Here is a 27,351-nt window from a genome sequence, read left to right on the forward strand (position 1 = left end):
CCCCCCCCGCCTACCCGCCACCGGCCTGGCCAAAAGGCCTGTATACCTCAGTGGCTGTGGGGACTGGGCACCACCATCTTGTGGCTATGGGCGCAGCCATCTTTGTGATGGAGTGGTGGAGTGATGACTAATTTGCATATTACTCTTTTATTAGATAGAACTAGAGGCCCGGTGCATGAAATTCGTGCATGGGGGGGAGGGTCCCCTCAGCCCAGCCTGCACCCTCTCCAATCCGGGACCCCTCGGTGGATATCTGACTGCCTGTTTAGGCCCAATCCTGGGGATCAGGCCTAAACCGGCAGTTGGACATCCCTCTCACAATCCTGGACCACTGGCTCCTAATCGCTCACCTGCTTGCCTGCCTGGTCGCCCCCAACTGCCCCCTCCCTGCCAGCCTGGTCACACCTAATTACCCCCCCCCCCACCACCGGCCTGGTTGCCCTCAACTGCCCCCCTCTGCCGGCCTGGTCACCCCTAACTGCCACACTTGCCAACCTGGTCACCCCCAACTGCCCCTTCCCTGCCAGGCTAATCACCCCTCACTGCCCCCCTGCCAGCCTAATTACCCCCCCCCCTGCCCCTCCTGACGGCCTGGTCACCCTCAACTGCACCCCTCTGCTGGTCTGGTTGCCCCTAACTGCCCCCACTGCCAGCCTGGTCGCCTCTTACTGCCCCCTCCCCCCCGCCAGCCTTGTCACACCCGAATGCCCCCCTCTGCCAGTCTGGTCACCATTAACTGCTCCCTGTGCCGGCCTGGTCATCCCCAACTCTGCCCCTGCCAGCCTGGTTGCCCCTCACGCCCCCCACCAGCGTGGTCGCCCCACACAGCCTGCTGTTCAGTAGTTTGATTGTCCCTCACTAACCCTCCTGCCAGCCTGATCATAGGCAGCCATTTGTGAGGACGTGAGGGTTGATTTGTATATCCTTTATTATATAGGATTGTAAACCTAATGCAAATAAGCTTGATAAGTTAGAAGAAATGGACAAATTTATTTGAAAGGAAAATATTACCAAGGTTCTCTCTAAAGAAATATATAATCTGAATAGTTCCACATCTATTAAAAAAATTGAGTTTATATTTAAAAACCAACAAAAAAAATCCAGGCCCAGATTACTTCACTGTCACATTCTAGCAAACATTTAAGAACAAAATAATATCCATTCTATACAAAATCTTCCAAAAACTAGGACAGGAAATAGTTCCTAATTTGTTTGAGGCCAGCATAACCCTGATATGCAAAGTAGACAAAAGTATCACAAAAAATAAAAACTATAAACCAACAACTTTCATGAACACAAATGCAAAATCCTTAACAAAATATAGCAAATGGAATCCAGCCATATATAAAAAGATTAATATATTGTGACCGTGTGAGATTTACCCCAGGAATGCAAGGTTGGTACAACATTCCAAAATTCAATGTAATCCACCGTATTGATAGATAAAATTATGGGTTATGGAAGCCAGAAATTAAGGGAAGATTAAGAGCATGTTGTTATATCCTCGATATTTTAGGGGCCTGTGTCACCACCATGCACAACTCCAAAGCATCATTTTTATTGCAGTCATTGTATTCTACATGAATGATACCCCTGCCACAGTGCAATACAGTAATATTCCAAATGTATTAAATGGTTGCCCAAAAGGCAGTGCAACCTTGAGCTGGGCTAACATAAATAAAAGGTGCCGATGAAGAGATTTTATCTTTCAGACATTCCATATGGCCCTGTTCTAACCACACCATAAATACTCTATTTAGTCCTGAACTCTATACTTCCTAGGGTACCAACACATTTCACCAGAAAACCAATGCAATAATAGTGAAGTGTTCTAAACATCTCACGTGAATAGTTGAAAAAAACTGTAAATGTTTAACCTTCAAAAGAAAGGATCTAGGAAGTATATACTGAACTTTAATTATTTGCTTATACACTAGAACAGGGGTCCTCAAACTACGGCCTGCGGGCCACATGCAAATACAAATATTGTATTTGTTCCCGTTTTGTTTTTTTACTTCAAAATAAGATATGTGCAGTGTGCATAGGAATTTGTTCATAGTTTTTTTTTAAACTATAGTCTGGTGCTCCAATGGTCTGAGGGACAGTGAACTGGCCCCCTGTTTAAAAAGTTTGAGGACCCCTGCTCTAGAGGCCCAGTGCACGGATTGGTCCAGGGCGTGTCTGGCCCGTCTCGCCCAGTCCCAATCAGGACCGGCTGGCCGGGGAGGGACCGCAGGAGGTTGACCAACCCGGGAGGGACTACAGGAGGGCTCCAGGATGTTTCTGGCCTGTCTCACCCAGTCCCGATTGGCCAGACCCCAGCAGCAAGCTAACCTACCAGTCAGAGTGTCTGCCCCCTGGTGGTCAGTGCGCGTCATAGCGACTGGTCGACCAGTCAAATGAACAATCGGACACTTAGCATATTAGCTTTTATTATATAGGATACCCTGAAGACTGTCAATCCCCTGAGGGCAGAATTGATACCCTATTAATCTCTGTATTCCAAACACCTATCACTGATCCTGGAATCTGTTAAAAAGTACTCATAGTTATGAGGGGTTCAAGAACAGGAAATTCTAAACTTTAATAAAAGAAATAAGAAAGCAGTTGCTCTGTAGTGAAGAAGGGAGAAAGAACTGATTAGAAGGGACAGGACAGCACTATTAAATTTTATAGCATAGCTTGTGTCCCTTTTCCTCATACCTATAAACTTTGTATATTATTAACCGGGATTGGGCATGGGCCAATTCTCAATTGGTGTATACTAATTACAGATCTCTTAGTCTGGGAATCAATGAAACCTCTGGGTTTGACTCTGGAGGAAGTGTGGAAAGAACAATGGAGAGATAATCACAATACCCACTACCCCCACTTAACTAGCCAAATTACCCTGGTGATTAAATGAAGTAACACATATCATAGGAAGGTGATTTCTCATGCCCAGAAATAGTATAAAAATATTAGCAATTATGTTAAATACTAGAGGCCGGGCACACGAAATTCGTGCGTGGGTACGGTCCCTAGGCCTGGCCTGCGATCAGGGCCATCTTCCCCAGCCCTGCCCCCCGCCACCACCCACACCCAGTTCCCCTTTTGCCATCAGGTGACGGGTGCCTGACGGCCGGGGGAAGGGACCAAGAGGTCAGCCGATCATGTCTGCTCGCTGGCCCCACCACTGCCGCAGGTCACCCTCTGTGTGTGGGGCGACTGGCAGGAAAGGGGCCTTGGCCTGATGTCGCCTGCGTCCCCTGCCACCCACCCCCGGTTCCCCGTTCACCATCAGGCAATCAGAGCCTTCCGGCCAGGGAAAGGGACCAAGAGGTGGTCAGTGCACCTAATAGTGACTGGTCCAGCGGTCGTTCTGGTCATTCCACCATTAGGGTCAATTTGCATATTACCCTTTTATTATATAGGATTGGCAGAATTACATCTATATAACAATCTAAATTACAGAAGTACTGCTCTTTCAGTGAAAGATATAATCCTGGAAAACTCTTTGAAAATAAATTCCTGAAAAGCAATCAGATTTTACAATAATTTAAATTATAATTTCAAAGAGTAACAGAGCCGAAACCAGTTTGGCTCAGTGGATAGAGCGTCAGCCTGCGGACTGAAAGGTCCCAGGTTCGATTCCAGTCAAGGGCATGTACCTGGGTTGTGGGCACATCCCCAGTAGGAGATGTGCAGGAGGCAGCTAATCGATGTTTCTCTCTCATCGATGTTTCTAACTCTCTATCTCTCTCCCTTCCTCTCTGTAAAAAATCAATAAAAATATTTTTAAAAATGATTAATGATATACTTTAAAAAAAAAAAAAAAAGAGTAACAGAAATGCCCGAAGTAAACTAAACAATTTAATGATAAATTAACTTTCAAACTCTTAGCAGACTATAGGAAAACACATGTTGCAAAGGAAGTACAGCCTGGTGAAATAAATAGTTGAGGCATAGGAAAATATCCAATATACGCAGTAACCTACAACCGGATGCAAACCCTCCTAAGGCTATAGGTTAATAAATGAAGATATCCTGTTCCTCTAAATAAAATATATATCATATTCCTATCAGATTATAAAATGCACTTCATTATAGTATAGGTCAGCGGTTCTCAACCTGTGGGTCGCGACCCCTTTGGGGGTCGAACGACCCGTTCACAGGGGTCGCCTAAGACCATTGGAAAACACATATATAATTACATATTGTTTTTGTGATTAATCACTATGTTTTAATTATGTTCAATTTCTAACAATGAAAATACATCCTGCATATCAGATATTTACATTACAATTCATAACAGTAGCAAAATTACAGTTATGAAGTAGCAATGAAAATAATTTTATGGTTGGGGGTCACCACAACATAAGGAACTGTATTAAAGGGTCACGGCATTAGGAAGGTTAAGAACCACTGGTATAGGACCTTACCAAGTTAGGCTTCCCAGACTCAATTTTTGTAAACCTGAACATTTACTTAACATATATATGAGATTATTGAGGCCTGATATGTATTTATGGGAATTTTAGAGTGGTTTTTTCACAAGTGGGAAATTAGTACACATCCTATCTAATAAAAGAGAAACATGGTAATTAGCGTACGACCGCTACCCTTCCCATTGGCTAATCAGGGAAATATGCAAATTAACTGCCAGCCAAGATGGCGGCCGGCAGCCAGGCAGCTTGAAACTAACATGAGGCTTGCTTGCTTCAGTGACGGAGGACTCCAATGTTCCCCGCCTGCTGCTGCAGCCCTCTGAGCTGCAACTCTAAGCAACTATGTAACAAATATAGAAGCTAAACAAAACCCCAGAAACCTGCTTTAGTCCGCCGGGCTTCAGCCAGCAGGATCGCAACATTGTAAGCAAAGGCCAGAAACCTACTTTCAGCAGTGGAGGCCTAAGAGCTGGAGCCAAGCTTCAGAGCTAAAGCTGGCCCAGAATAAAAAAGAAAAAAGAAAAAAAGGAGCGTTTGGGAGCTTCAGTCACCCCCAGCCTGAAAACAGCCCTCAGCCCCTCACCCAGACTGGCCAGGCACCCCAGTGGGGACCCGCACCCTGAAGGGGGTGTGACCAGCTGCAAACAGCCATCATCCCCTCACCTAGGCTGGCCAGGCACCCCAGTGGGGACCCCCACCCTGATCCAGGACACCCTTCAGGGCAAACCAGCCGGCACCCACCCATGCACCAGGCCTCTACCCTATATAGTATAAGGGTAATATGCCTCCCAGCACCGGGATCAGCATGACAGGGGGCAGCGCCCAAACCCCATCATCGCCCTGTGGCTCTGTGTGTGACAGGGGGCGGGGCCACAACCTCCCTATCCACCCTGCTCTGTTTGTGACAGAGGAAGGCGCCCCAACCCCCTGATCAGCCCTGCTCTGTGCCTGATAGGGGGGAGCTCCCCAACCCCCTGATCGCCCTGCAGCTCTGTGTTTGACAGGGTGCGGCGCCCCAACCCCCTGATCGGCCCTGCTCTGTGTGTGGCAGGGTGCGGCGCCCCAACACCCACCCCCTCCCACGGCCCTGCTGTGTGTGTGACAGGGTAGACCAATAACCTCCCCATCGGCCCTGCCCTGAGTGTGAGAGTGGCGGCGCCCCAACCCCCTGATCGGCCCTTCTCTGTGGGTGATAGAGGGCAGCACCCCAACCCCCTGATCTGCCCTGCTCTGTGCGTGACAGGGTACAGAGCCCCAACCACCCTGATGGGCCCTGCTCTGTGAGTGACAGGGGGCAATGCCCCAACCCCCTGATTGGCCCTGCTCTGTGCGTGACAGGGGGTGGCACCGCAACCTCCCCATCGACCCTGCCTTGAGTGTGACAGGGGGCGGTATCCCAACCCCCCAATCGGCCCTACCCTGAGCATGACTGAGGGTGGCATCGCAACCTCCCGATCCACCCTGCTCTGTGCATGACAGGGGGCGGTGCCCCAACTCCCCAATCGGCCCTGCTCTGAGCCCGACCAGGGGCTGCACCTAGGGATTGGGCCTGCCCTCTGCCACCCAGGAGCAGGCCTAAGCCAGCAGGTCGTTATCTCCCAAGGGGTCCCAGACTGCGAGAGGGCACAGGCCAGGCTGAGGGACCCCCCCTCCCCGCCGAGTGCACAAATTTTTGTGTACTGGGCCTCTAGTTATATAATAAAACTCCATTTGAACACAGTTACAGGTAAAATCAACCTTCCAATACCTAACAATTCCATAAAATAAAAACTAGCTATGGAAAAACCCAATTATAGTACTTTTGTCAACAATCATATTTTAAGAAGCTCTAATTCATACAGAAAAAAGAAATAAGAGAAATCTGCAAATATACAATAAAACTGTATACAGACCTTTTTTCAGGTGGGGTTTTTGAGATTCAGCAGATGCAGGAAATTGAGTTCTCTAAAATGAAAGAAGTCTAGGTTAAAGCACTAGCCTAAATCTTGCAAACTTAAAGAAGCATTCAAATAACAATCAGTAGCTTTCCAATTAATCCATTAACTGCATACAGATACAAAGGATTGTTCTGAACACAGTTTAAAAAACAAAGATCAAGCAAACTATTAGTAATGTAAAATGCATATTGATAATATAAAAATACTTGTGTATTTATCATGTATAATTATATACAGGATAAAACGTGCACAAATAAATGTACTAAGTTCTTAGACACTACATATTAATATTATACGTAATGCTATACTTCTCAGCAACCAAACCAAAAAAGTGATAACTTAAATAAAAGAGAGCTTATGAGTTAGAGCAGCAGCATTTGGAGCAGATATAAATATACCTTCTCAGAAGCTTCAGAGGAGGGAAAGCAGTGACAAGGAAATTCTCATTTTTGCACAAGACTGGATGAATGGCTTCTACAGGGAGCCAGACTTCTGATATCCTATATAATAAAGAGCTGATATGCAAATGGTTGTCACGCCCTCACTCCATCATGCCATAAGGGCTCAGACACTCAACACTGGGGAGAGAGGAATGGGGATCAGCCAGGCACAAATGAGCTCGCAAGAGAGGAATGGGGACCAGCCAGGCACAAATGAGCTCCTGAGAGAAGAATGGGGACCAGCCAGGCACAAATGAGCTCACAAGAGAAGAATGGGGACCAGCCAGTCTACAGCCCGGGAGAGGGACAAGCCACCCGCCCCGCGGTCCCAGGCACCAGCGGCTACGCCTGTGCTTGCAGCCTGAGAGAGAGACAAGCCACCTGCCACATGGTCCCAGGTGCCAGCAGCTGTGCCTACACCTGCAGCCTGGGAGAGGGACAATCTGCATGCCCCACAATCCCCACAGTCCCAGGTGCCAGTGCTGCATCTGCACCTGCAGCCTGGGAGAGGGATAGGCCATCTGCCCAGTGGTCCCGGGCACCAGCGCCTGCAGCTGTGGCCCGAGAGAGGGACAAGCCACCCGCTCCACGGTCCCGGGTGTCTGTGGCTGCGGTCCAGGTGAAGCCACCCGCCCACAGTCCCCTGCAACTGCAGCCAGCCCAGGGGAAGCCGGCCCGGGTCCTGGGTACCTGCAGCTGGCCAGAGGGAGAGAAGCCCAGGTCCTGGGTGCCTGCAACCAGCCAGAGGAGGGAATCCTGGGTCCCAGGAGCAGGACGAGGCAGAGGCGGTTAGGGGCAATCAGGCCAGTAGGGGAGCAGTTAGAGGTGATCAGGCAGACAGACAGAGGTGGTTAGGGGTCATGAGGCAGGGAGAGGTGGTTAGGGGCAATCAGGCAGTCAGGCAGGCAGGTGACCAGTTAGGAGCCAGCAGTCCCGGATTACAAAAGGCAGTTGGACATCCCCGAGGGGTCCTGATTGAAGGTGTAGGCCAGGCTGAGAGAACTCCTCACCCCACACACAAATTTCATGCACCGGGCCTCTCATTTTTTTTTTTTTTTCAGAGATGGCGCACCCCCACCAAAAAGCACAGGAAGCTGCTTCCAAGCTTAAAAAGTAAGAAGCCTTGGGAACTTGTGCTGATGATTGGAACAAGCATTAGTGCTGCAAGTGCAACTCAGGTTCCAGCCCTAAAATCCTGGAAGGAGTTAATTCAGGCCTGCTGATGCTGCCATTCATCTTGATCTTCTAGAAACTGAGAGCAAAAAATTTCAGAAATGTCTCCATGGAGACAAAAATCTGTTCATGTTGCCCATGACCTATTCAGAGACTCTCCTCATATAGTATAATGTTCAATCCACGTTTTTCAAGAACTGTTTACATGAAGTATTCAATGGCTTGGAGTCAAAGATGGAAGACTCTGGAAAACAGATACTTCAGTCAATTTTCCACCTGATGAAAAGTGGAGCACTGGTATTGACTACAAATTTTGACAATCTCCTGGAACTGTATGCAGCAGACCAGAGAAAACAACTTGAATCCTTGACCTTACTGGTGCAAAAAAGGCTCTAGAGTGGACTCAAGAGAATTGGAAGCTGAGCATGTTATACCAACCCCAGTGGCACTGTCCTTTAACGAGCAGTGTATTAGAATGTGCTCAGGGACAATGAAGTTACAAGAAACTCAGAAACTCTATGAAAACAAGTCATTTCTTTTCCTGGATTGTGACTGGACTATGGGTGATATCACTTTCTAAGCCCTTTTTGCTGGAGGATGTCAAGCATAAATCTGACTTAGAACATTTCATACTGGTTTGAAAAGGAGATGTAGATAAGTTCAAGAAGCTTCAAGAAAACAGGCTGGACAAAGGGATTAAGATCATCTATGGAAATGAATATGCTGATCTTCCAGAATATTTCAAGTAACTGGCCAGTGAGATGTCCATGAAGGGTAGATCAGAGATGGTGAGAAAAGGTTCACTTGCAGCACTCAGTGAAATGAGAGTGGCAGTACATGAGAGGACTACAGAAATCACCACCATTAGACCAAGCTCTAAGGCCCTATCATGGACAGCATTTAACAGTAAACTTACAAGAACTCAACACAGATCCTAAGAAGAACCAACAACCAGAAGTTGAAGGTTGGAGGTATGGGAGGGGAGAGGCGCATTCCAACTTAATCCTTCATGCTGGCTACTTCTTGGCCTGTTCCAGTTTAAGAATAATGAACTGACAACAGAACCCACATGCAACTCCCCACCTCACTCCTAGGCTAGACATGCCTGTGTCCACACAGCAGATCAGTGTGATATCCACTGACCGACAGCATGAAAGACTTGGGGTCTAGATGCCATGGAATTGCCATAGCCCTTGTTGCAGTCTTGTACTCTACACTTGGTTTTTCAATGAAGCTTAATGGCTTTTTTAAATAAAGACTCGAAACTCTAGTTTTCTACATCTTTTAGAGTGCACAGTACTTTACATAACTAAGTTCTATTAAAAGCTTTTGCCTATAAAATTTTTAAAAATTTTAAAAGGAAGCTTATGAGGTCATCTACACAGAAATTGTCTAGCACTCAATACTAGGAGGGAGTTCTTTTTAAGTAACACATCGTAGTAAATAATATAATAGATAATATCTTACATTATAACTGCAAAAAACCTTCAAATGGATTTTCCCACCTCCTATGTTTTATATTATATGATATATGATATGAGCAAAAATAATGGCTGAAAATTTCCATAGGTAATGAGACACGAATCTTCAGATTCTGGATCCTCAATCAATCCTGACCAGGTTAAATGAAAATAAAGCGACATTTAGATATATCACAGGGACCTGCACCAAAGACAATAAGAAGTTCTTAAAAGCAACTAAGAAGCACTGGCAGGTGTAGCTCAGCTGATTTGGCATCATCCCATGCACTGAAAGGTTGCAGGTTGGATTCCTAATCACAGCACATGCCCAAGTTTCAGGCTCAATCCCTGGTAGGGGGCGTGCAGGAGATAATCAATGTTCTGCTCTCATATCAATGTTTCTCTTTCTCCCTCTCCTTTCCCCTCTCTCTAAAAGTCAACAAAAATATTTAAAAAATAGCCCTAACCGGTTTGGCTCAGAGGATGAAGCGTCGGCCTGCGGACTGAAGGGTCCCAGGTTCGATTCCAGTCAGGGGCATGTACCTTGGTTGCGGGCACATACCCAGTAGGGGATGTTCAGGAAGCAGCTGATCAATGTTTCTCTCTCATAGATGTTTCTAGCTCTCTATCCCTCTCCCTTCCTCTCTGTAAAAAATCAATAAAATCTATTTTTTAAATATATTAAAAAATAAAATACAACCAAAGAAAAACTTATCACCACATTACCTAAAAAGAAAGGATAATTAGATTGACAGCTAACTTCTCAATAATTAAAAATGGAAGACAGTATCACATTAAGACATTATAAGAATAATTACCAAGTATCCAATACTAAGTAAAATAAATGCTAATCTAGATACAAAGTCAGCAAAAACTACGGCCTAAGGTCAAATCCAGCCTGTTTTCAGAGAGTGGAAGAGAAAGGGAAAGACAGAGAGAAATATCAATATGAGAGAAACACATCAATTGATTGCCTCCTGCACAAGCCTCAACCAGGGCTCGGGCCAGGGAGGAGCCTGCAACCGAGGTATGTACCCTTGACAGGAATTGAACCTGGGACCCTTCAGTCCGTAGACCAATGCTCTATCCATTGAGCCAAACTGGCTAGGGCTCCAGCCTGTTTTTATAAAGCCCACAAACCAGCTGAGTAGTTTTTACACTTTCTAATGGTTAAAAAAAAATAATATTTTATAACACATGAAAATTACAAAAAATTCGAGTCCGAAGATGGCGGCGATATAGGCAGACCCATCCCAGGTCGCGATATAGGCAGACCCATCCCAGGTCGTGTCCCGGAGCAAATGGAGTGAGCAGCTGAAACTAATAACACCCACCCCGAATTGGCGAAATTACTCAGCTGGTGAGACGGTTTGCAGCCAGGAAGGGCAGAACTCCCCTGGAAAGGTAAAAAAAAAAAAACAGGGATTTTGGCAGGAAAGTTTGCCAGACCTCTGAGCCCAGAGGGTCGGAGGGAGACTGCGTGGCAGATAGCCGCGTCCCTTGGGACAGGCACAGCCCCTGACTGGGGAAAGGAGATCCGTGGGATTCCTGGCGCCAGGGGATTTGAGATCTGGGTTCTGTGATCACGGAGGACTGAGCCTAAAGGGGGCAGCCTGAAGAGCTGACCAGACCATGCAGTGCCAGTAAGAGAAGAGCTTACAGAAACTCAGCCTTCCCCGTTTCCGCGGCCGGCGTTTGTTTGTTTTCACTGAATCCTGTTCATAAGACATTTCAGATACAGACACTCACCTGTGCTGAAGAAAGGGAGAAGGTGGGGACGAGTGGAATCTGGGGAGAGACTGAGGAGAGGGGGGGGGGGGCCGGGAGAGGTGGCAGTGAATTGAGTGCTGAGACACCCCTGGGCCAGGATCGGGGCAGCCATTCTCTCCGGAGGGTGGGACTCCTCCACCTAGCCCCCAGGCAAGGAGCACAGCCACACCCAGATTCCACCCTGAACGAGATCAAGGATTAAAATAATCTGATCAGTCCCTGGGAGTTAACAGGATCTGGCCTATAGAGGGATTTTCAATCCCAGCAACAACACAGAGCGGGTAACGATTAAGGAACCAGTTCTGGGCAGTGGACTTCCCCAAACCAGTTTTAAGTGCAATAGAGACGATAAACCCAAGCTACTGGACAGAGAGGCCCTATAGCCTCATAGGCCAACCCAAAAACATTGCCACCCAGAGGCTGAGCCACAAACTGACTCTTAGCTAAAAACAAATTAAGGCAGTCTGGGACACAAATACGGCCTGCTTTAAAATCAGGACTGTGGTTTATAAAACGGAGGAACAGTGTATCGCAGGGATATTCAACACTCTCCTGAATACCTGGCAGGACTAAGATGAGCCAGTCTGACGAGTAGAAGAACCGAAGGACCTTCACTACTGCAAATCTTTTTTTTCTTTTTTCACCTTTTAACTAAGAAACCAATGTTTTCTTCTTCTTTTTCCATCACCTGATTTTACCCTTTTAATTACTACATTTTTATTTTTAACCAGTATTATTACTGCTACCATTTTACCATTTTTTAAAGTGCCATTTTATTTTCTCTTTATTTTATTTTGGGGTTTGTGTTCTCCATTCTATTTTCATCGTTCCTTTAGCATCAATTTTCCTACCTCAATTTTACCTAAATGCTAAAACCCTCAGACAGGGAGAGAACCAAGATGGTGGCATAGGTTAACGCCGGAGATTGCTGCCTTGAACAACCAAATCAAAACACACCTAAAAGACGGAACGGACATCATCCAGAACCACAGGAAGGCTGGCTGAGTGGAAATTCTAGAACTAGGAGGAAAGAGAATATCATACCCAGACTCAGAGGAGGCGCAGTGCTGAAGTGAAATACTGAGGTACGGAGTGCGCGCGGAGCGGGCTGGCGGCGGAGGGTGCGGTTGTTGTTTTCAATCGTGAGGGAGTCTCAGATTCTGAGCTCCAGATCCGGGCGAGTCTCTAGGGACCCAGACTCAAACAGGAGAAGCGAGACTGTCTGGCTTCAGTCGGAACTCGAAGGCAGCTTTCTCTCCGAGGTTTGCAGCGGTTGCTGGGACTCTGTGAGGCAGAGCACCTAGGGACGGAACTGAGAGCCGCCATAACTGCTCTCTCCGGCCCACCCTGTTGATCCCGAGCCTGAGTGACCCACCCGCCTCGCCAAAGCCCTGCGCAGAGCCATTTGCCAGATAGCCTCAGGCAAAGGCTAGATTAGCACCGCCCTAGAGATCCAGCACAGAAGTTCTCCCATTGCAGACACAGCTGATTCTCACAGCCAGCTGGCCTGGAGGTCAAATCCCCCTAGTATTAACTACAACAATCAAGGCTTAACTACAACAAGACTGCGCACAAAGACCACTAGGGGGTGCACCAAGAAAGCATAAAAAATGCGGAGACAAAGAAAAAGGACAAAACTGTCAATGGAGGATATTCAGTTCAGGACCACACTTTTAAGGTCTCTCAAGAACTGTCTAGAAGCCGCTGATAAACTTAATGAGATCCTCAACAAATCTAATGAGACCCTCGATGTTATGATAAAGAACCAACTAGAAATTAAACATACACAGACTGAAATAACGAATATTATACAGACTCCCAACAGCAGACCAGAGGACCGCAAGAATCAAGGCAAAGATCTGAAAGGCGAAGAAGCTAAAAACACCCAACCGGAAAAGCAAAATGAAAAAAGAATCCGAAAATACGAAGATAGTGTAAGGAGCCTCTGGGACAGCTTCAAGCGTACCAACATCAGAATTATAGGGGTGTCAGAAGATGAGAAAGAGCAAGATATTGAAAACCTATTTGAAGAAATAATGACAGAAAACTTCCCCTACCTGGTGAAAGAAATAGACTTACAAGTCCAGGAAGCACGGAGAACCCCAAACAAAAGGAATCCAAAGAGGACCACACCAAGACACATCATAATTAAAATGCCAAGAGCAAAAGACAAAGAGAGACTCTTAAGAGCAGCAAGAGAAAGAAACTCAGTTACCTACAAGGGAATACCCATACAACTGTCAGCTGATTTCTCAACAGAAACTATGCAGGCCAGAAGGGAGTAGCAAGAAATATTCAAAGTGATGAATACCAAGAACCTACAACCAAGATTACTTTATCCAGCAAAGCTATCATTCAGAACTGAAGGTCAGATAAAGAGCTTCACAGATAAGGAAAAGCTAAAGGAGTTCATCACTACCAAACCAGTATTATATGAAATGCTGAAAGGTATCCTTTAAGAAGAGGAAGAAGAAAAAGGTAAAGATACAAATTATGAACAACAAACATGCATCTATCAACAAGTGAATCTAAGAATCAAGTGAATAAATAATCTGGTGATCATAATAGAATCAGGGACATAGAAAGGGAATGGACTGACTATTCTTGGGGGGGAAAGGGGTGTGGGAGATGCGGGAAGAGACTGGACAAAAATCGTGCACCTATGGATGAGGACAGTGGGTGGGGAGTGAGGGCGGATGGTGGGGCGGGAACTGGGAGGAGGGGAGTTATGGGGGGAAAAAAGAGGAACAAATGTAATAATATGAACAATAAAGATTTAATTAAAAAAATAAATAAATAAAATAAAAAGCAAGGGGTCCTGAGACGAGGAAAACTTAGTTCCTTTAGCTAAGTCTTCTCTGACTCCCTATAATGCCTTTCAAAATTATGTTTTATCTCTGGACTCTTTATTAAGTTACACACAGCCTTCTCCAGATTTCCTGAACCCTTCTAGATGCTGGAAGAAGAACCCCAGCAGCAGGGTTAGTTTATTATTAATATATCTTTTTTTTAAATAGGCCTGTAGTGCTAAGAACTTCCCTCTCAGTACAGCTTTTAGTGGATCCCAGAGATTTTGGGTTGCTGTGTTCATTTTCATTTGTATCCAGAAAATTTTTCATTTCTTTCTTGATCTCATTGGTAACACATTCATTACTTAATAACATGCTACTTAGCCTCCATGTGTTTGAATGTTTTGGGGTGTTTTTATTGTAGCTGATTTCTAATTTCATTCCACTGTGATCTGAGAAGATGCTTGAATCTTCTTGAACTTGTAGAGACTTATTTTATGCCCTAACATGTGGTCTATCTTTGAGAATGAACCATGTGCACTTTAGAAGGATGCATATTTGCAACTTTGGGGTGAAATCTATACATATAAAAGGCTAATATGCTAAGTGTCCTTCCCTCCGCCCAGGTAATGACGTCACGTAGCAACACCCAGCTTCCTCTCCCTAGCAATGACTACCCTCCTTGCAGTTTCTTCAGCCCAGGAACACGACTTGCTTTATAGCCAGGTAGAAACACTTTACACTGTAACCAAATGTCTGTGAAGCATTTTCCCGTGCCTCATCTCATTTGATTTTCACAGAAATCCTGGAGTAGGTAGATAGGAGACTCGGTGGAATCCTCTTAACTTTTCATTAGCCGGAAAACAGAGATTTAGAAAGTTTAGAAACTTGGCTTGACTGAAAAGAAGTAAGAAATGGTGGACCTTGAAAATGACTTCAGGTTTTCTCACTGCACAGAATATAGTCAAACACTGCTGCAGTTAAATATTTTACCCTTTGTTCTCCCTGCATCATCTACAATAATAATCTGCTTCGTGTTGATATTTAGTGCTGTGTTGCTGAAAATTACCTGAAAGAGAAATTGGGGTGCTTCAATGGGCTAGAAAAACTTTAGCTACATCAGAAAGCAGATCTAACTAAGCAAGTTATATATATATATACACACACACACATATATATATACGTATATATATATATATATATATATATATATATATATATATGTATATATATATATACGTATATATAGCTAAGTTGACTTGCGCATGCACAGTACATATAAAGCTTTTGCTGGTGCCAATGGCACATGTTTCAATCTGTCATTGTCAATTGTGAATTTGGTTGACACTTCTATTATAGAGAAAGGGCGAATAGTGATATTAAAATATTTCTAATTAATTTCCTTTCAAAGTGCACAAATTCACACACCAGGCCACTAGTATTCTATAAATGTCAAGTCAATCAATCTGATCCAGTGTGTCATTTAGAGTCACTGTTTCCTTAATTCTTTGTCTGGAAGATCTATCCAGTGAAGTCAGCGGGGTGTTAAAGTCTCCTACTATGACTGTACTGTTGTCGATCTCCCCCTTAAAGTCCTCTAGAAGTTTTTTATATAATTAGGTGCTCCTATATTGGGTACATATGTTAACCAGGGTTTTATCCACTTGTTGGATTGATTTCATTAGTATTTATAATGACCTTTGTTGTCCCTTATGATGGCCTTCATTTTGAAGTCTATTTTGTCAGATATGAATACTGCTACCCCAGCTTTTTTTTCATTTCCATTTGCATGAAAACTTTTTTTCCATCCCTTCACTCGCATCCTGTGTGAGTATTTCGTTCTGAAGTGGTCTCTTATAGACAGCATATAGTTGGGTCATGTTTCTGTATCCATTCAGCTACCATATGCCTTTCGATTGGAGCATTTAATCCATTTACATTTAGGGTTATTATTGAGAGGTACTTATTTATAGCCATTTTAATTCTGTATGGCTAGGTTTCTCTCTGTTTCTTCTTCTCAGTAATCCCTTACAGCAATCCCTTTAGCATTTCTTGTAATGCTGGCTTGGTGGTGATGAACTCCTTTAGCCATTTTTTGTCTGGGACGCTCTTTATTTGACCGTCTATTTTGAATGATAGCCTTGCTGGATACAGTAATCTTGGTCTCAAATCCTTGCTTTCCATTACCTTGAGTACTTCATGCCATTCCCTTCTGGCCTATAGTTTCTGGTGAGAAATCAGGTGTTAGCCTTATGGGAACTCCTTTATAGGTAACAGTTTTCTTTTCTCTTGCTGCGTTTAAGATTCTCTCTGTCTTTAATTTTTGGCATTTTAATTATGATGTGTCTGGGCATGGGTCTGTTTTGGTTCTTCTTGTTTAGGACTCTGTGCCTCCTGAACTTGTGTGACTTTTTCCTTCACCAGGTTAAGAATGTTTTCTGCCATTATTTCTTCTTTTCTTTTAATATTTTTATTGATTTCAGAGAGGAGGTAGAGGAAGAGAGAGATAGAAACATCAATTATAAGAGAGAATCACTGATCAGCTGTCTCCTCCATGCCCCCCACTGGAGACTGAGCCTGCAACCTGGGCATGTGCCCTTGATAGGAATCAAACCTGGGACCCCTTAGTCCACAGGCCAACATTGTATCCACTGAGCCAAACCAGCTAGGGCTCTGCCATTATTTCTTCAAATACATACTCTATCCCTTCTGCCTCTTCTGGCACACCTGCTATTCTAATATTGTTATGTTTCATGTTGTCCCACACAGCTCCCTTAAGCTGTCCTCTTGCTTTTCAATTGTTTTTTCTTTTTGGTTCTCTGATTGAGTGATTTTTTTCAACCCTATCTTCTAAGTCACTGGTCCGACCCTCAGCTTCCCCTAATCTGCTGTGTATTCCTTCCAATGTGTTATTTATTTATATTATGTCATTCTTTATTTCCAAGTGTTCTTCTTTCGTAGTTACTATATCTTTTCTCCTGCTGTTGAGCATCTTTACATCATTATTCTGAACTCTATCTCAGATAAATTTCTTATCCCCATTTTATTTATCACTTCTTCTAGAGAATTCTCTTGTTCTTTCATTTGGGGATTGTTTGTTGTCTCCTCATTTTGTCTGCCTATTTGGGTTTGCCACTATGTATTAGGTAGATCTGCTATGCCTCTCAATCTCTAGTGCAGGACAGTGTCAAACACTGTTTCTGGCTAATTAGATCAGGAAAAGACTCAAAGCCTCCAGAAACCAGCTCTGCCTACAGACATTGGATTCAGTCCTTGAGTAGCCCTCAGGCAATCATCCACAGGTGTGGCGAGTTTTTCCACAGTGTGGGGCAAGGTATTTTCTAATAGGGTGGGTCAACTGTCTTCCCCCTTGGCAAAACTACCAGTATAGCAACTGTCTTCCTGAGAAAGATGCCATCCACAGCCTGAGGGTTTGACTAAGCACAAGAAACCAGAGTATCTGCCTTCTGAGCTCTAACTCCAGAGGTCCCAGTCCTGGCTTCTACTCACACAGCTCCAATCCACTCTGCCCTTCCTCTGCCTGAGCCCATGATGAGTGGCTGCACACAGAATTTTGTGCATTGGCCCTTTAAGAGGGTGACTGCATTTCCAGCCATCTTTCCCTGGCAGACAGCAACCTTGCTGCTTTTCACAGCCAGAAGTTATGTGGGCACCTTTTTCAGTTCTGGTGCTCTCTGCTGGAGGGGGGGGGGGCATCCAGCTTGAGGATTAAACCCCAGAGTTCTCAGTGGTAACACCCCATTGCTGAGATATCTCTCTGGAACTTCAGTTGCTGTCTGTGGAAGCCTGTCCAGCCCTTTCCCGCCTCCACCTTCCTACCAGTCTCTGTGTGGTCTCCACTTTCCATCCATGGTTATCAGGGTTCTCTCAAGCTAATCTTCAATTGATTATTCAGGATTTTTTTTTTTTTTTTTGCATTTTAGTTGTAATTCCAGTTTGGTCCTGGGAGCATGTCTGTGTAGCATCCACTTACTCCACCTCCATTTTTAATCCTAGACCATTTTCTTAAACTATATACAAAATAAACTCAAAATGGATTAAAGATGTAAATGTAAGACCTAAAACCATAAAACTTCTAGAAGAAAACTCAGGCAGTAAACTCTTTGACATTGCTCTTAGCAATATGTTTGGCTATGTGTCCTCGTGTAAGGGAAACAAATTCAAACTCAAAAGTTTCTATGCAGCAAAGGAAGCCATTGACAAAACAAAAACACAACATACTGAATGGGAGAAAATATTAACCAATGATACAGCTTTAAGGGGTTAATATCCAAAATATATAAGGAACTCATACAACTTAACATCAAAAAGAAAAAGGAAAAAAAAATCCGAATTAAAAATGGGCAGAGGACCTGAATACACACTTCTCCAAAGAGGATATACACATGGCCAATAGACATATGAAAAGATGCTTGCCCTGGTCTGTCTGACTGTTGGTTGAGCATCATCCTATACACCAAGGAGTTGCTGGTTTAATTCCCAGTCAAGGTCCATCCCTGGGTTGCGAATTCAATCCTCCCCTTTCCAGCCCCCAGTGGGGGGCTTGCAGGAGGCAGCCAATCAATGTTTCATTCTTGCATAGATGTTTCTCCCTCTCTCCCTCCCTCTCTTTTCCTCTCTAAAAATCAATAAAAAATATTTATGAAAAAGAAAAAATACACCCTAGCCAGTTTGGCTCAGTGGATAGAGTGTTGGCCTGAGGACTGAAAGGCCCCAGGTTCTATTCTGGTCAAGGGCATGTACCTCCATTGCAGGCTCAATCCCCAGCCTTGGTCAGGCATGTGCGGCAAGCAACTAATCAATGTGTCTCTCTCACATCAATGTTTTTCTGTCTCTTCCCCTTCCTTCCCCTCTCTCTAGAAATCAATGGAAAAATATCCTTGTGTGAGGATTAACAAAACAAACAAACAAAAAGATTCTCAATGTCACTAATCACCAGAGAAATGCAAATTAAAACCACAATGATATATCTATCACCTCATATCTGTCAGAATGGTCACCATCAATAAATCAACAAACAATAAGTGTTTACAAGGATTTGGAGAAAAGGGAAACTTCATGCACTGTTGCTGGGGTTGTACATTGGTATAGCCACCATGGAAAACAGTATGAAGGTTCCTCAAAAAATTCAAAATAGAACTACCATATTGTAGAGAGGGCCTGGGAGAGCACCTGAGCAAAGGTTGGCAAAGCCATGTCCTGGAAACATACCTTGCCAAAGGCAGAAATGTTGTCAGTCCTGACCTATAGCTCAAGTGCCAGGAGGTGGGTGTCATTATCTAAATTCAGCCAGGCACCGGGACGGACGCAATTATCCAGGCTCCAGGCCTGACAATTACAAGAAGCCAGAAGAATGAAGAATGCAGCTTAATCTTTAAGCATGATTTCACATAATTTCCTTTGTCTTAAACTTTAATAAAACTTCCTGGTACCATGCTGTATGTAATAAATGTGCTGCACTAGCTCTGGGTCACTGTCTCTCCATCCGAGAACAATGTCCCACCTGGTCCCAGCTTTACTTACTGTCTCTGTGTCTCTCTTTTTCTCAATCCCCAGTCGCCCCTACTCAGGACTCGTTCACTCTCTAGCCGTGCTGTTCACAGCTGGAGAACCCCCACACCATATGACCCAACAATTCCACTTCTGGGTATTTATCCAAAGAAATCTAAACACTAATTGAAAAAATAGATGCACCCTTATGTTCACTGCAGCACCATTTGCAATAGCTAAGATATGGAAGCAACCTAGGTGTCCACTGATAAACAAATGAATAAAGGAGATGTGGTACATATATACAATAAAATATTACTGAGCCATAAAAATTTTTAAATATTACCATTTGTGAAAACATGAATGGACCTATAAGATATTATACTAAGTAAAATAAGTCAGACAGAGAAAGACATATACCATATGATTTCACTTACATGTGAAATCTAAACAACAAAATAGAAGAATAAGCAAAGCAGAAACAAACATAGATACAGAGAACAACTAATGGTTGCCAGATGGGTGGGTGTTTGGGAGATAGGTGGAAAAAGTGAAAGGAATGAAGTACAAGTTGCCAGTTACAAAAACAAACACGAGCCAAAACCGGTTTGGCTCAGTGGATAGAGCGTCAGCCTGCGGACTGAAGGGTCCCAGGTTCGATTCCGGTCAAGGGCATGTACCTGGGTTGAGGGCACATCCCCAGTAGGAGATGTGCAGAAGGCAGCTGATCAATGTTTCTCTCTCATTGATATTTCTAGCTCTCTATCTCTCTCACTTCCTCTCTGTAAAAAATCATTAAAATATATTAAAAAAAAAAAAACACGAAGATGTAAAGTACAGCACAAATATAGTCAATAACATTGTAGTAACTATGTATGGTGTCAGATGTGTACTAGGCTTGTCACAGTGATCACTTTGAAGGTATATAAATGCCTAATCACTATGTTGTAGACCTAAAGTTAATATAATATTGTATGTCAACAAGGATTAAAAAACAAATTTCAAAAATAAAACTGCCGAAACCGGTTTGGCTCGGTGGATAGAGCGTCGGCCTGCGGACTGAAGGGTCCCAGGTTCGATTCCGGTCAGGGGCATGTACCTGGGTTGCGGGCATATCCCCAGTGGGGGATGTGCAGGAGGCAGCTGATCGATGTTTCTCTCTCATCGATGTTTCTCTCTATCTCTCTCCCTTCCTCTCTGTAAAAAAATCAATAAAATATATTTTAAAAAAAAATAAAATAAATAAAAAATAAAATTATCTAAATATTCAACTACATTAAAATTAGTAACTTCTGTTCCAAAAAGGAAGTAAAGACAGAAAACTAAGAGATGATATTTGCAATACAAAACACAACCAAAAAATAACAAAGGATTAACAGCCAGAAACTAGAAATAACTACAAATATGAATCACAAATAGCAAAGTAGAAAAATAATCAAAACATATGAACTAGGAATTGCACAGAAAAAGAAAAGAAACAACCAATGATGCTCTACCTCACTAAAAATCAGGGAAATATAAATTAATATCACATAAACATTTCATATCCACCATAATGACAAAAGCTAAAGTTGTAACAGCATCAAGGATGTAAGCAACAGGAACTAGTGGAAGAAGCATAAATTATTATAACCACCTTAAAGTTTCCCATAAGTAATGAAGTTGAATATGTACATATCCCACTCATTTATGGAATATAATGAACATAAACTGATGAACAAAAGTAGATCCAGAGACAGAGAAGCATCGAACAGACCGTCAAACCTCAGAGGGAAGGCAGAGGGTTGCCCACCATGCAGATCAGACTGTCCTCCTCCCTCCGGAGCCTAACTAGACATTGGGAACGCTCCCTCCAGTCTAGCTTCCAAGGTATCCCTTTGTTGCTTATCTCCTCTTCCTAATTTACACCATAGAGAATTATTTTTCTGTCCCTCCAAACAAAAAACCCTCCTCTGGGACGTCTCCTCTGTAATCTTAACACACTTGGCCTTTCCACAGAGGTCCGGCCAAAGCATATTCTATTACTGCCTTGCCTAGTCAGGGATGCCACCCAAAAATTAACAGAAAGGGCCACAAACATCAATCATGGGACTACTGGCTAAAGAATGTAAATTGGTATACCTTGCTACTACCCTTCATAGGACCATTAACATTCCTATTCCTCATCTTCATTTGTTCCTACTTGATATGTTCCTTCTTCGGTGACGCTAATAAATATCATTATCCATTAAGGAAATACAAATTAAAATTAAAATAACCATGAGTTAAATAAAAATATATTTTAAGATAATAAAGTAAGACACATATGACTACATATTGTATGATTCCATTATATGAAATTGCTACAAATAGCAAAACTATGGAGATAGAAAGCAGGTCAACAGTGCATTGTGATTACTGTGCCACACCAGCACAGCTATGGGTGAACCTGAGAGGGGTCGGTAAAGGGGAGAAGACAGACAAGAAAATAAAACTGGGGCTAGGTGGGATGCTGCTTCTCTGATAGAGAGACAGCGCCACAGCCTGCAAGCTGAGTTTTTATTTTATACCAGATTCCAGGAGGCAAATTAAGGGCGTGGTCAAGATGTTTACAATGTTCTCGCGGGTTTCGAATCTACTTAATTACATGCACCTGATCAAGCTCTGTTTACTTGCTGCACCTTCCACAACCTATATCACTTAGCCACGTGGGACCACAGGTTCGGACCATAAGGTCAAGCTTACAACTATAGCCTTTGGCTATAATTGTGCTGGGAGGGCTTTGCCCTCCAAGCTAGGACTTGCACATGGCTTTGCCACGAGAGGGCTGTGCCCTCTCATTAGTATGAGGCTTGAACCTGTCCAAACACTGTAGCTGCTCTCCACAGATTATAAGTAGGGATTGGCTGCAAATGGACACAAGGGAATTGTTTGGAGTGATGGACATAAGCTGTGATGGTTGGCAAACTATATAAAGTTACTAAAATTAATCAAACTATATATTTAAAATGGGTAAATTTTATGGTATATATACTTATACCTCAACAAAGCTGGTTTTACAGTGCTTAAAAAAAAAACCTCCATTGTTTTTTGTTGTTGTTTTAATATATTTTTTATTGATTTCAGAGAGGAAGGAATAGGGAGAGACAGAAACATCAACGATGAGAGAGAATCATTGATTGGCTGCCTCCTGCACACCCCACACCAGGGATCGAGCCCACAACCCAGGCATGTGCCCTTGGCCGGAATCAAACCTGGGACCCTTTAGTCCGCAGGCTGACACTCTATCCACTGAGCCAAGTTGGCTAGGGCCAAGTAAGGATTCTTTTTTTTTTTTTTTTTTTTTTAATATATTTTATTGATTTTTTTTTTTTTTTTTTTTTTTTTTTTTTACAGAGAGGAAGGGAGAGAGATAGAGAGTTAGAAACATCGATGAGAGAGAAACATCGATCAGCTGCCTCCTGCACATCTCCTACTGGGGATATGCCCGCAAACCAGGTACATGCCCCTGACCGGAATCGAACCTGGGACCTTTCAGTCCGCAGGCCGACGCTCTATCCACTGAGCCAAACCGGTTTTGGCAAGTAAGGATTCTTAAAGGTTCAAAAAGCATCTTCATAAGTCAGCAACCCTACTTCGTACACAAAATAGAATTAAAATAAATTATGTATATTTGTATGTTTCTCTCAAAAGACTTCCCCAAACATTCTGAGATGGAAAGAATTCTATTAACCCACCTGATTTCATTTCATTTATAGCTGGGATGAAGAATAAATTTTTTTTTGTTCCTTCTTCATTTTTATGTAGTTCTGTGATCATTTGTGCATCTAACAAATATTTATGTAATGCTTGATATGTGGTAGGTACTCTATCTGAACCAAGTAAACTAGTGCAGTAGTATTTTGTTTTATGTTCTGAAAGGTTTAAACTTTACTGGAAGAATGTTGTTTATATGAAGACATTAAATAATGGGAATTAGCCCAGCCAGTGTTGCTCAGTGGTTGAGCATTGATCTATGAACCAGAAGGTCACAGTCTGATTCCCATCAGGGCACATGGCTAGGTTGTGGGCTTGACCGCTGTGTGGGGGGTGCAGGAGGCAGCCAATCAATGATTCTCTCTCATTATTGATGTTTCTTTCTTTCTCTCTCTCTCTCTCTCCCCTACTTCCTCTTTGAAGTCAATAAAAATATATTTGAAAAAAAAATGAGAATTACAAAAAATGTTATAAGCATAAATCATAGAAACCAGAGCTATTTGCTCAGTATTTTTAAAAAGATCTCTAAACCATTTTATTCTTAAATAAAATATAAATATCAGTCCCCATTTTTCCTCCGTAAGAAACTATTAATCTAAATAACTTGGGTAGCCCTAGCTGGTTTGGCTCAGTGAATAGAGCGTTGGCCTGCAGACTGAAGGGTCCCAGGTTCAATTCCAGTCAAGGGCACATGCCCGGGTTCCAAGCTTGATCCCCATTGTGGGGTGTGCAGGACGCAGCCGATCAATGATTCTCTCATCATTGATGTTTCTATCTCTCTCCCTCTCTCCCCCTTCCTCTCTGAAATCAACAAAATATATTTAAAATAATAATAATAAATAAATAACTTGGGTAGCAAATCAGAATTCCTGTGTGCCCCACATTGGGCTAGTTTCACTCCATTTTACTGGGATATCTCTGGCCTCAAGGCCTTCAATCATAGACTTTTACTTATACATTTGTTCAAAGTTCTCTCTATGAGTTTTAAGTCTTTGTCTTCGCCACATATATATATATACATATTCACAGATCTATTTTTTTTCTTTGTGTCACGAAATTAAGATCACACAACATACCTCACTTCACATCTAGCTCTTACTTAAATATATACCATGAAAATCCCCCCAAGTCAACATATATAGTTCTAACATTCTTTTTAATGGCTGTATATTCTTCTTACATATGGAAATATCAAAAGTCATCCATTACCTCACCAGTGGACATTCACTGTTTCCAGCTTTTGCAACTGTAAACAGTACTGCAATAAAACACTTGTGCCGAACCAGTTTGGCTCAGTGGATAGAGAGTCGCCCTGCGGACTCAGGGGTCCCGGGTTTGATTCCGGTCAAGGGCATGTGCCTTGGTTGCGGGCACATCCCCACTGGGGGGCGTGCAGGAGGCAGCTGATGGATCTCTCTTATCGATGTTTCTGGCTCTCTATCCCTCTCCCTTCTTCTCTGTAAAAAATCAATAAAATATATTTAAAAAATAAAAATAAAAAAAATAAACACACTTGTACTACGTGCTTTTGCTTCTATTTTGATAGGATATAGGTCTAGGAGTAAGATTATCATGTCATTTTATTACAAGATGCCAGATCATTTCCAAAAAAGGAAGAAACTCAAATTTCCATGCAGTGGTAACTTGAAAACATAGCTACTATAAATATAACACTGCTAGCAATAAATTTGACAATAATGAAAATAATTAAATTTCAGGTTCAAGTGCTAAAGTCATATCAAAACAAAAAAGCCTTGCCCTAACCCGGCAAACCTCGGCTCGCGAGCCACATGGGGCTCTTTGGCCCCTTGAGTGTGGCTCTTCCACAAAATACCACGTGCGGGTGCGCACGTACAATGTGACTGAAACTTCGTGGCCCATGAGCAGAAGTAGGTTTTCCGAAAGGAGATAGTCGAAACAAGCATACAAGACGAGTGTGGATGCGAGAGTTGGAAGGGGTCGACCTCAGCGAACGTACCTCAATCGGATTGAGGACGTTTTTAGCAAAGGCCAGCTTAGGAGTACACTAATTAAGTTAATAACAATGTACCTACCTATATAGTTTAAGTTTAAAAAATTTAGCTCTCAAAAGAAATTTCAATCATTGTACTGTTGATATTTGGCTCTGTTGACTAATAAGTTTGCCGACCACTGCCCTAACCGGTTTGGCTCAGTGGATAGAGCGTCAGCCTGTGGACTGAAGGACCCCAGGTTAGATTTCGGTCAAGGGCGTGTACCTTGGTTGTGTGCAAATCCCCAGTAGGGGGTGTGCAGGAGGCAGCTGATCTATGTTTCTAACTCTCTATCCCTCTCCCTTCCTCTCTGTAAAAAATCATAAAAATATATATTTTTTAAAAAAGCCATTCCCTGCCCAGCCAGGTTGGCTCAATGGTTGAGCGTTCACCTATGAACCAGGAGGTCATTGTCAGGGCATATGCCTGGGTTGCAGGCTCGATCCCCAGTTTGGGGCATGCAGGAGGCAGCCGATCAATATGTCTCTCTCATCATTAATGTTTCTAACTCTCTCTCCCTCTCTGAAATCAATATATATATATTTAAAAGCCATTCCCTTTAAAACACTATTAGAGACTCAAAATCACAGGTGTATTCTGCCTTCACAGAAATTAAGTTCACAGACTACCTGTGAACACCTATCTGTCTATACCTACAATAAACACTAAAGAATATTTGTAGTAAGGATATCTTACATGATACTTTACATTTAAGATTATGTAGGTGAAGTATTTTCTTTGGTATGTTTCCAATATCAAAAACGTAGTAACACTAATTATGCTTTTTTTTTTAATTCGTAGTTTACAGAAATCTTTGCATAGGGCCTCCTGCTCTGGTACTCAGTTTTCTGATTACACTAAAATAATTTAGTTTCTCTGCTAATATAAAAAGAATAGAAAACAAGCGACCCCTCTAACAGATAATAATATTGGCCTTGCTCTGTAACAGTCAACATTTGTCTTTGTTTTCCGGGGTGTTTTTCAAAGGGCAATCAATAAACTCCGAGTGAATAACTAAAGTCATTCTAACAAATGCTCAAAACAAGCTCTGAAACCCAATACTAAAATAAGGAAAACAAAGTTTCACACTTGTAACTACATTCAATTATGAATACACGCCTCAAAAATTACTACAGGGTCACCCCGAATCCACCTGGTTACTTCGTAATGGCAATTCTGTGGAGTTTAATCTCTAGACTAGAGTCCTATCCTAAATTTAATCACAGCAGAGAAAACACGGCCCCGCCCCACCGGCAGAAGGCAGTGATGCTTCCAGGCTTTGCCACATTCAATTCCTAATCCGGGGGATTAAAAGGAACTGCCTGCCTCTGCACAAGCGATGGTTAATGCCTTTCCAAACCCAATGAGACGCAAGAAATGGGGCGAGGAAAGAGCCATTTTTTTAATGAAAACCCCCCTTTTCCGTTCCGGTGACCCCAAGAGGAGCCATAGGCTAAATGCTGCAAAGAATTCAGCCCTGCGCCCGGCAAACCACTTCCCGGGAGCTGGCCCCTGCCCGCCGCCCTCCGCGAGTCGCCCGCCCGTCTCCGCCCTCGTCCAGGGGCAGCTGCGAAAAACCAAGGCCGCCTGACGGCCTGCCTCGCCGCTGGGCTCCGCCGCTCCCGCAGGGCCCGGCCCCATCCAGTCCCGCCTGGCGGCCCGGACACAAAACAGAATCTGTGCTCACCGTGGGCTGTCTCTCCTCAGCCATCTCGCCCGGCCCACAGCTGCGCGACCGGAAGTAAGCGGTTTCCCAGGCGACCGGACAAGCGGAAGTTGTAGGGCTGGAGAAGAGGGGAGGGGCCTGAGCAGAGAAGGAAGGAGGTGGAAAGCCGGGCGGCAGCGGGGTTGCCCACCCCACTGAGGGTTTTCAGGAAGCTGGGGAAGGGTTGGGCGTTGCCCCACATACTGTTTAGATGAAAAGGAGATGATGAGGGAATGCGAATTCGTGCACGGGGCCTCTAGTAGTAAATATAATTAATCCAACCACAAACTTGTTTACAGTGGGCCACCAGAATGGGACAGATCCAAATCCAGCGGCAATATGATTTCTAGCTTTAAACTCCTTTGGCACTCCTCCTGGAACCCAAGGAGATT

At 43.5% G+C, this 27,351-nt stretch overlaps 1 protein-coding gene and 1 pseudogene across 7 annotated transcripts in view; one reads left to right on the forward strand and one right to left on the reverse strand.

The window, feature by feature from the left end:
• The window catches only part of BBS4 (Bardet-Biedl syndrome 4), a 120,407-nt gene extending 93,422 nt beyond the window's left edge, over nt 1–26,985 (reverse strand). For 4 of the 6 annotated variants that reach the window (XM_081085014.1, XM_081085017.1, XM_081085016.1 and 1 more), the window contains exons 1-2: nt 26,942–26,977; nt 6,320–6,371 (exon numbers count right to left, since the gene is read on the reverse strand). In XM_081085014.1, the coding sequence (XP_080941140.1) occupies nt 6,320–6,371; nt 26,942–26,965 (76 nt within the window). In that variant the 5' untranslated portion in view covers nt 26,966–26,977. Of the gene's footprint in view, nt 1–6,319; nt 6,372–6,762; nt 7,094–26,941 lie in introns of those variants that run through there. The other 2 variants (XM_081085018.1, XM_081085020.1) reach the window with 2 other exon arrangements.
• Nucleotides 7,622–8,726, forward strand: LOC308529548 (protein FAM118B-like; annotated as a pseudogene). Its single transcript has one exon. The product of its transcript is annotated as a protein FAM118B-like (transcript).
• Nucleotides 26,986–27,351: the final 366 nt, after the last annotated feature.

Source organism: Myotis nattereri (assembly GCF_964212035.1).
Source record: "Myotis nattereri genome assembly, chromosome: 1".
NCBI lineage: Eukaryota > Metazoa > Chordata > Mammalia > Chiroptera > Vespertilionidae > Myotis > Myotis nattereri.